The sequence below is a fragment of the Paroedura picta genome, chromosome 9 (genome assembly GCF_049243985.1).
Source record: "Paroedura picta isolate Pp20150507F chromosome 9, Ppicta_v3.0, whole genome shotgun sequence".
Taxonomy (NCBI): domain Eukaryota; kingdom Metazoa; phylum Chordata; class Lepidosauria; order Squamata; family Gekkonidae; genus Paroedura; species Paroedura picta.
In genome coordinates, this window is record NC_135377.1 from 36,062,439 (window position 1) to 36,071,332 (window position 8,894).

General features: G+C 47.7%; 1 protein-coding gene across 2 annotated transcripts; it reads right to left on the reverse strand.

The window, feature by feature from the left end:
• Positions 1-441: 441 nt before the first annotated feature.
• LOC143844751 (uncharacterized) lies at positions 442-8,370 on the reverse strand. 2 transcript variants are annotated; one of them, XM_077352343.1, is made up of 3 exons: positions 6,012-8,370; positions 4,992-5,935; positions 442-3,782 (listed from the first exon to the last, which is right to left on the reverse strand). In XM_077352343.1, exons 2-3 carry the CDS (start codon positions 5,170-5,172, stop codon positions 3,559-3,561), a joined length of 405 nt encoding a protein of 134 aa, XP_077208458.1. In that variant the 5' UTR covers positions 5,173-5,935; positions 6,012-8,370; the 3' UTR covers positions 442-3,558. The 2 variants fall into 2 exon arrangements, with proteins under 2 accessions (XP_077208458.1, XP_077208457.1); XM_077352342.1 differs by having other exon boundaries at positions 4,992-8,370.
• Positions 8,371-8,894: the final 524 nt, after the last annotated feature.

The following is an 8,894-nucleotide window of genomic DNA, read 5'->3' on the forward strand; positions in this document are numbered from 1 at the left end:
GTCAGCACCATGTTAGAGGGAAATCTGGCCATTTAAAATTGCTGTAAAAGTCCAGTCTGACTGGGCCCACATTGCTGTGGTACTAGGTGATCTTTTTTCTGTTTCAGCACTTGTAAAGGCATGGGAATGGGGGACAAGATCACACGGGGTCACCATAGTGACACTGCAATTTTAAATGGCTACATTGTCCTCTAAAATGGCATTGGTAGTGACAGGTTGGACCTGTGACCACCATAAAATGTAGTTTGGCCTTTGTAGAAAGCCCATACTGAGGAAGAGTGTCCGTGTCTGTGCAGAGTAAAAGGTCTTTATTTAGTTAGTTATAAGGTCTTAGACGAGAATACAAAAACAAAACACTTGTGATTCTCAAGCATTTGAAACAGTTTATGGATGTATTCAAATTAAGCTAGAATAGAAGGTCTTTTATAAGGTTGGTGCGTCCATAAGTAGTAACTGAGCTAGAAGTACAAGGAGAACATTAAACATGGGTTTATGTTGGGTCTACATCTATCAGGTCAGTTGCTGTGTTAGATCTCTTGCAGGTTAGCCATGATCTGCCATAAACTAACAATGTAAATCAAACCCACATCCTATTAGCTCTAAAGGTTCAGCCTTATCCCTGCTGATTGACAACAAAACTGAAATAGATTATATTTGATATTCCTTGTTCCATTACAAACTGAATAACCATCTGCCAACTCCAAAGAAACAAAAATCCCAAAGACAATTTGCCATTCTCACACCTCTCTGAAGAGCCAGTGCAAATAAAAATGAGGGGGGAAAATCCAGCCCCAGAATGTTTCTTTCAGTTCTCCCATCATTTGCACCTATCAGTGTTTGCTTGAATAGGCTACTAGCATACCTGAGCTGTATATGTGCCATAACTGTGACTGCTGAAGTTTTCAACACAGTTCATTCCCATGAAGTCAATGGGCACACATTTAGTCTAAACCATTCCTCTTGTCATCATTGTATTCTGCACTGTGTTTGTGTAACTCTTGTTAGATGGCTCTCTGCTTCGCAGTCCCCCTAAGGGGAGAAGAATTCAGAGTGAACCAGTCTTTCTTTTATCACTATAATTTGCAAAAAGATCAAAGTTTAATTATCATATGAATATAAATATCACATTATTACATATCTGGCACATCAGAATGGAACATATTATCTTTTCAGCACTGCAAAGTGTTTTTTTTAACATGATGTGACATTTTGATACCATTTGAGGACATTTTTGAAAAAAAAAAGATCTAACATTTTCCAGACAATCTGCCTTATCCTTTTCTGGTAAATAAACTGTTATACATTCATTTTACTCATGTTAAAAGTAAGCTTGCCCCATAATCTTGGATTCTGATTCAGTCACATTGCAAGTTATCTTTTTTGAGATGTTTCCCAAGGAAGAAGAGTTTATTATGAGCAATGGAGATACAGTAATGTGGCAGTTGTACTGATTTCACATCTTCAGAAATTACTAAGGTACTACAGTGAAAGTCAGAGGTTATAAACATATAGATTATAGACATAGGGTGTCTATGTGAAAAATGAAAAGGTAAGATCAGTTAAAATGGTTATTTTCTGTGGGAACAAAAAAAGCAATATGGTTTCAATTTAAGTCTGGGAATCGAATTTAACTGTGGATATGACAGAATTTAAAGCTCCACAGCCTTCTCAAGAGAGACAAACAGCTGGTTATCTGAGCACAAGGAGCCAAAATTCAGCTGGCACAAGTTACTTCATTCATCTGAAGCCAATGAAACTAAACAGATTTTTCTAAAATCAGAAAGAAACCCTGACTTTGCAATCTAGTATCACTTCCTGTTTTTTTTCTTCAAATTATTATTCTTGGCAACATCAAAATTGGGTCGGAATATACAGCTTCTCCACCTTTTCTTTGCCTTGCAGGGGGATATTGACCACCTAATGAGGACACTGACAACCATAATTTTGGCATAAAATATTTGGCCACAGCCTTTATTCAACATTGACCGTGGCAAGCATGGGAAGAGAATCATGCCATCTTGTGGTTACCCTACCACAAGGAAGCCCACCACAGCCTGCCCCTCAACGGGTTTCCTTGGCTATCCAGCCCCAAAACCCGGACATAATGGCAGGCTGAAACAGGGGGGGAGGCACCATGGAGTGACCCCTCTGGGCACCAGCCTCTGTTGGGTTCTCCTGCCCCCCGGAAATGCTAGCCTTCAATCAGGCTCTGCATCCACACAGCCCTTTAAAGGGCCCCCCAAATCTAGGGGAGGACAGCGCACAAGCTTGGCCTCCCCAAAATTGATCCTTCCCATGCTCCACTTCCGCAGGCTGTGACAATTAATCAATAATATAACCCAACATCTAACAAAAAGTCAAACAATTCATAAACAGGGAGGGAGGGTGGGTTTTGCGTCTTTGGGCGCCCTGAAGGGGGGAAAGAGGCCAAAGAATATCAGGCCATCCGTTTAACTGACGCCCAGTTCAGCCACACCCCCTGTTGCCATGCCAACACACATACTGCTCAGAGAATGCCAGGGCTGGGCAATCTCTCCAACTAGCCAGGTCCCTGTCGGTGTTCCTCCCCCGCAGCAGCAATGGCCCCCTTAGATAAGTCTTGGGGGCTTTTTGCCTTGCAGGGGGATATTGACCACCTAATGAGGACACTGACAACCATAATTTTGGCATAAAATATTTGGCCACAGCCTTTATTCAACATTGACCGTGGCAAGCATGGGAAGAGAATCATGCCATCTTGTGGTTACCCTACCACAAGGAAGCCCACCACAGCCTGCCCCTCAACGGGTTTCCTTGGCTATCCAGCCCCAAAACCCGGACATAATGGCAGGCTGAAACAGGGGGGGAGGCACCATGGAGTGACCCCTCTGGGCACCAGCCTCTGTTGGGTTCTCCTGCCCCCCGGAAATGCTAGCCTTCAATCAGGCTCTGCATCCACACAGCCCTTTAAAGGGCCCCCCAAATCTAGGGGAGGACAGCGCACAAGCTTGGCCTCCCCAAAATTGATCCTTCCCATGCTCCACTTCCGCCACTGAGCCCGAATAGGTATATACCTCTTCGAGCTCCCGCCACCGCTCAATTTTGCAGCCAATTCAAAATAACATGTTGGATCCCATGGAGCCAGATGTCCATGCCCCACTCCAACAAGTGCACCCCAAGTGCACCCCATCACTCTTATAAAGGGCCCAGAACTGCAAATGCCATACCATGGGGCCCCCAATGAGTAATACACATCCCAATACAGCTAGATACCCAGGCTTTAGCTCCACCTGAGATCACAGAACTCTGGGCAAAAGGTGAAAGGGTCACTCGCCACCAGGGACCATTCCTTGGTGAGTGTCCACTGTGCCCAGTGGGGCTTCTTGTGAGACATAGCTTTTAGCAACATGGCATCCTAGCCACTCAGCCCAGACCATAACTGTCCCTTGAGGTTCCCAGGGCCCAACACCATTGCCCTTGCCAATGCTGGCAAAGTGTCATATGGCAATTACTGCAACAATGTTTCCTGGTGCTCAGCTCAACGTTCACAACTATAGCTAAGCCAACGTCCCATGATGGTCAGCCAATGCTTTGAGGAATACGGACTCCCACTGTCACGCTTGAACAGGAAGTCTGCCATCGCAGCAATGTCCAGGAAGGCAGCTGCATCCAGACAATGTCCGAGCCAGGTGATGCCTTCAGACCCCCAAGTGGATCACTTCCAGGTCTTATAGCATGCCATTCCATCTGCCGCATGGTGCCATTCTCTGTAACCACATCAGGCACCCCCGTTGACTGCCGCTCTGAAGGAAACCAAAAGGTTGTTACTGGAAAAGAGTTACATGAGCACCCTCGCACACTGATTGACACTGGCCACGGTCCCATGCTCGCCCTGGGCCAGCCGCTCTCAGCCAATACCCCGCTCTGCATACTGCATACCCTGCAGGAGCCCTAGAGATGTTTCCCCTGAGCACCAAGTACCAGAACCCTATTGGGCTCTAGGCCCCACAGGTTGTGATCTGTGGGAAAACATTGTACTGCATGCCCTGGCAAAGCCCTTAGTACTGTGCCACCCAACCTGGGCAGACCTCCCTTGGCCAATGCCCTGCTCTGCATCTACTGAATACCTTGCCAAAGCCCTGGACATGTTCCCCTTTAGCACTGAAGCCCAGCCCACCTTTGGTTCCTTAAGTCCTACAGGTTGCAGTCCGTGGTGACATTGTGAACCACCACTAATGTACATACACCTTCTGATCCACGGATGTCATACCGGGGTAACCCCATATGCCAGCATATTGAGACCTGACTGGATCTGCTAGTAGCCCAGCCATGAAACATCCTCCTGAACCTGCAATATGCTTAGTCTCCAATGCACAGGCAGATGGGGCCCATGCCACTTTCCCAGGTTGGAGTCTATGCAGTCCTAAGACAGCTCCCTGAACTCATGCTGGCCATGTGACACTTCCCCCTAAACCACTTGTTTGTCCCAGCCCCAGATATAATTTAAGCAACCTCTCTGAAGGACAAAATTGGTCTCTCTAGTCAAAAGAGGCCCCATCACTCCTAGAACTGGAAGCTGAGCAACCCCAGGCCCCCACACTATGTGGGGAGTGGGTGAGGACAGGTGACAGGTTTGCAGCCACTTCCTCCCACAAGGCTGGCCTGGTCAGATGATATCTCATATATTTGCAGACCTGGGCTGCAATGCAAAGCCCAGATGACCAATGAGGCCATCCAAACAGATCAAGTGCTTAGATATGAAGAGGTATGTGGGACTGATCTGCAGAACTTAATATGTAGTCTGTCCCTTCTCCCTCCAGCTGGAAACAGCATTTGTTTCAGGTGATGGGGAGCCAAATCGTGCTGGCATATATATGAAGCCACGGAATTCCTGAATGGGACAAAGAGGTACCCACATCAGAAGTGATCCACCAGGTGTTGACACATCTGCAGTCTGTCATAACTGAGACTGTATAACCAGATGAATGGTCCCCTAGAGCACTGCACCTTACCTTGTGGCCATCTTAACTTCATTTCCCAGCCCAAAGATCTCCACAGGCTTCTAGGATACAGTGCCTTGCATCCCTTTTGCGGCAGTCCTAAGCAGTCACTTTCTGTGCCAACCATGTTCCGGATCAAGCCCTGTGAACTCTCTTGGTATTGTTCTCCAATCCACACCGACAGCACTTCCATGCTGGACCTGTAATGAGACACCCCCCTCCAAGCCAATCTGGCCCATTAACCTGGGATTGGCTGCCCTGCCAAGCAAGTCCGGTGATGACTCTGACACCATTTGCAAAAGGCGTGGGTCACCCTAAAGCTATCAGGTGATGCCTGGCCACTGCTGCAGACTGACCTGGCCACCAGGGAAATACCCCCTTTTGCACTGATATTCCCCCTGGGGAAGCCTTCTGGTTGGTGACCCCTGTAGACTGGTCCTTTCAGGGTCCATTATGTATCACAATACCCCTGGCTGATGTCCACCAGTGGCATCCAAAAATGTCCTAAGAGCCATAGCACATGCCACCCCATGATGCTGCCCCCCATTGCCTGTCTCACACTGTCAATGCTGCTGATGGGCCTGTGTGGTCCAGCCAAAACAATGGTGTAATCCTAGCCGGTGGCCACGAACCATAAGCGACCAGCCAAGGGCCCCTGGGTGCCCCATTCCCAGTCCATGGGGTTGGCGCCTGCCTACCCACCTGCACCAGGACCAAGCAGCCAAGGCCAGTGGAGAGTGCTCATAGTATGTGCTGCCAAAGAAGCCGTTGCTCCCCATGCCTGCAAGCCAATAGCCACCCCTTCAGTTTTCCATGAAGACCCTCTGAGCTGGTGCACAATCACCTGCCTCAGTGTGAAGCAAGGGGTTGGACTGGATGACCCCCGAGTTCCCTGCAAATTATGTGCTCCTGCAAACACAGACCGTTGTCTGAAGCAGGGGGCTGAACTAGATGACCTTGAGAGGTCCCTGCCAAATCTTTACTCCTTCAAACCACAACCACTGCCAGAAGCATGGGGTTGGGCTAGATGACCCTGGAGGTCCCTGACATCTCTGTGCTTATGTGAACCATGCCTAAAGCATACTTCATGGGGTTTGACTAGATTACCCAATGAGGTCCCTGCCAGCTATGTGCTCTTGCAACAAACCATAGCTGTTTGTAGCTCCATTCTTGGATCCTCCCCCCTTTTTTGAAAGAGGGCTGGCCCCCATAAAAGGGGCATCTGTCCACCCACCAACTTGTCATTTTCTTTCAAGTGGGCTCTACCTTACGGCTCGCAGCAGTGCTTAAAGTGGCATCTGTGGCATTGGCACATGCCCCTATTGAATTCCCAACAGGTCCTTACATCTGTCTTGTTCGGTCCTCCTGACATATGGCCCCGCTTTCATGTTATAGGTGTCGTGGTCCTTTATGTCCCACCTCACCTGGATGTTGTTTAAAGACCACTTGCAAGCCTACTTATCATGTGCCATGGCCTCTGCATCCCCAAAATGTGCTTTGGCCTCCAAAACATTACCAAATGATTCTCAACTCCTTTCTGGGTAAGCACCGGCAACAAGGCGTAGAAATACTGCATAACCCTTTAACCAGTTAGTGGAGTGATCATTTTGTGCTGCAGCAAAGCCTTTTTTTTTTTTTTTTTAAATCCCTTTTGGACCCCGTTTTGAGATATCTCCATTTGGTCGCACCATGTTAAATATGTCAACATAAACCCAAAGGAGGGGGGGGGGCTTCATGGACTAACCCGCCCCCACCTTTTCTTATAATAAGGATCTTCAGAATCCCGCCAGTTCATATTCCAGGTCAGGATAGCTAGAACCAAAGAACCCTGAAGCCAATAGGTCCCATCCCATTGGCCTTCAGAGATTTTGACCCCAGATGAGGATGACTCATCCGAAGGCACTGGCAGCCTGCTGGGCCCTGAAGCACTTTCCTCCTTGCTTCTTTTTACTCTTATGCCCAGTCATCATTTGTTGCTCCGTTCCTCCCTGATGAATATTCCTGAAGGAGCTAGGAGCACTAACTGAACCTGCACCTGCCTGTCCCTGTTATGCTGCTATAGCAGTTTTCATAGGAGGGATGACCACATGTACAGTCTGCGTACCTAGATGCGGAGATGGCCAACACCGTCTGCTTCCACAACTTATGTACCACCCAGTCATCGTACAGCCAGGTTGCTGCCAGCTATGCCTGGGCATTACCTCCTGGCCATATGACCAGGGTGATACCTGCGGCTGTGCAGCAGAATTCCCACTTCACATCCATGCCTACAGTCACACAGCATAACCCTAAGCTTGATAGTTAGCCAAACATTGGCTCTCAGGACCTGCAAACAAAGCCTGATGGGCCCCTGGCTACAGAGTGGGTTGTTGGTATCCTGGACCCCATGGAGTCACAGATGAGCAAGATGAAGAACTACCATTTCCACGGTGGCTGAAAACCACCTCTGATAGGCTTGGTTGTGCAAACCCTCTCGGAAAAATCCCTTCTCCCATGGCTGGTGGTCCAGATGATTCCTGCCACCAAAATGAGCCCACAAAACCTGATCCTGTCATTGCCCCAGTTGTAAAACTGCAGCCAGGATCCACCCCCACCCCAAATGATGGGCCCGAAGGTTGCAGAGTAAAACCACCCCCCTGCATAATTGTTGGAACCTGCACAGGGTGTGTGTGTGGGGGGTAGAAGCCTCATCTTCCCCACGTAGACACCCCTTCCTCTATCAAGGTGGAGGATCCCACTGCCACGCATCTTAATGCCCCCAGAATCCTATAAATCACAGAAGAATCTGCTGCTGCTGCATCATTAAATGTGCCTGTCCCATCCCATGCTCCAAAGGCCCTGGAACCAGAAGCTGCCACCAGCGCAGCACAGTTCATGGGCAGTTGGGGCTTCACCGCCACAGCCTGCCCTGACCCATCACTTTTCCCCCACTGGCATCCTTTTTGGCGCCATGGTCGCTTGTTTCTCTCTCTCTCTCTCTCTTTCTCTCTCTCTCCTGCCAAAATGGCCTGTGAAAGGCTTAGGGTTTTCTTTTTAAAAAAGAACAAACAAACAAACAAACAATGCCCTCGCAGCGTGTCTAGCACCCCTTTTCCCTCAAAAAGGAAAATAAAATAAAATTGCTGGGCTTCCCTGACGTCGTGAGGCGGTTGGGCCAGAAAAAACGGCTCCTCCCACCGAGCGACGCGTCTTTGGGCGCCCTGAAGGGGGGAAAGAGGCCAAAGAATATCAGGCCATCCGTTTAACTGACGCCCAGTTCAGCCACACCCCCTGTTGCCATGCCAACACACATACTGCTCAGAGAATGCCAGGGCTGGGCAATCTCTCCAACTAGCCAGGTCCCTGTCGGTGTTCCTCCCCCGCAGCAGCAATGGCCCCCTTAGATAAGTCTTGGGGGCTTTTTATTTAAAATTGATCAACTTGTAGTAATGCCAAGGCTAGTGAATGGCAGAAAAATCAAACCAAATCTCTGTTTTAGAGACATAGAATTCTAATTACATTTCTAATACTGAACATTTCTACTTGAGTAGAATAAGAAAATAAGAAGAAAATAATTCCTTGTTCATGAAATCAAACTTCATAAAATATGTTTAACATAATTACATTAATTCTCATTATTTATTTACCTTTTGGATGTTCTACCTTTCCTCTTGGGGTTTTTTCACAACAACTAATTGAAGCAAATTAAATAGGATCTATTTAATCATTATTTATTTAAATTAGATTGGAATCTCCATATATAGAAGTCCCACACACACACATTTTTGCAGAATCCTAGTTCAGAAAACAATGTGTGTGTGTGTTTGTGTGTGAATTAAGCCTCCCTTTCTGCAACATTTTCCTAACCTAACATGGCTCTAGAGTGCTTCTGTTGGCTTTATTATGATATCTGATATATGTCCCAGAAAGCAAATA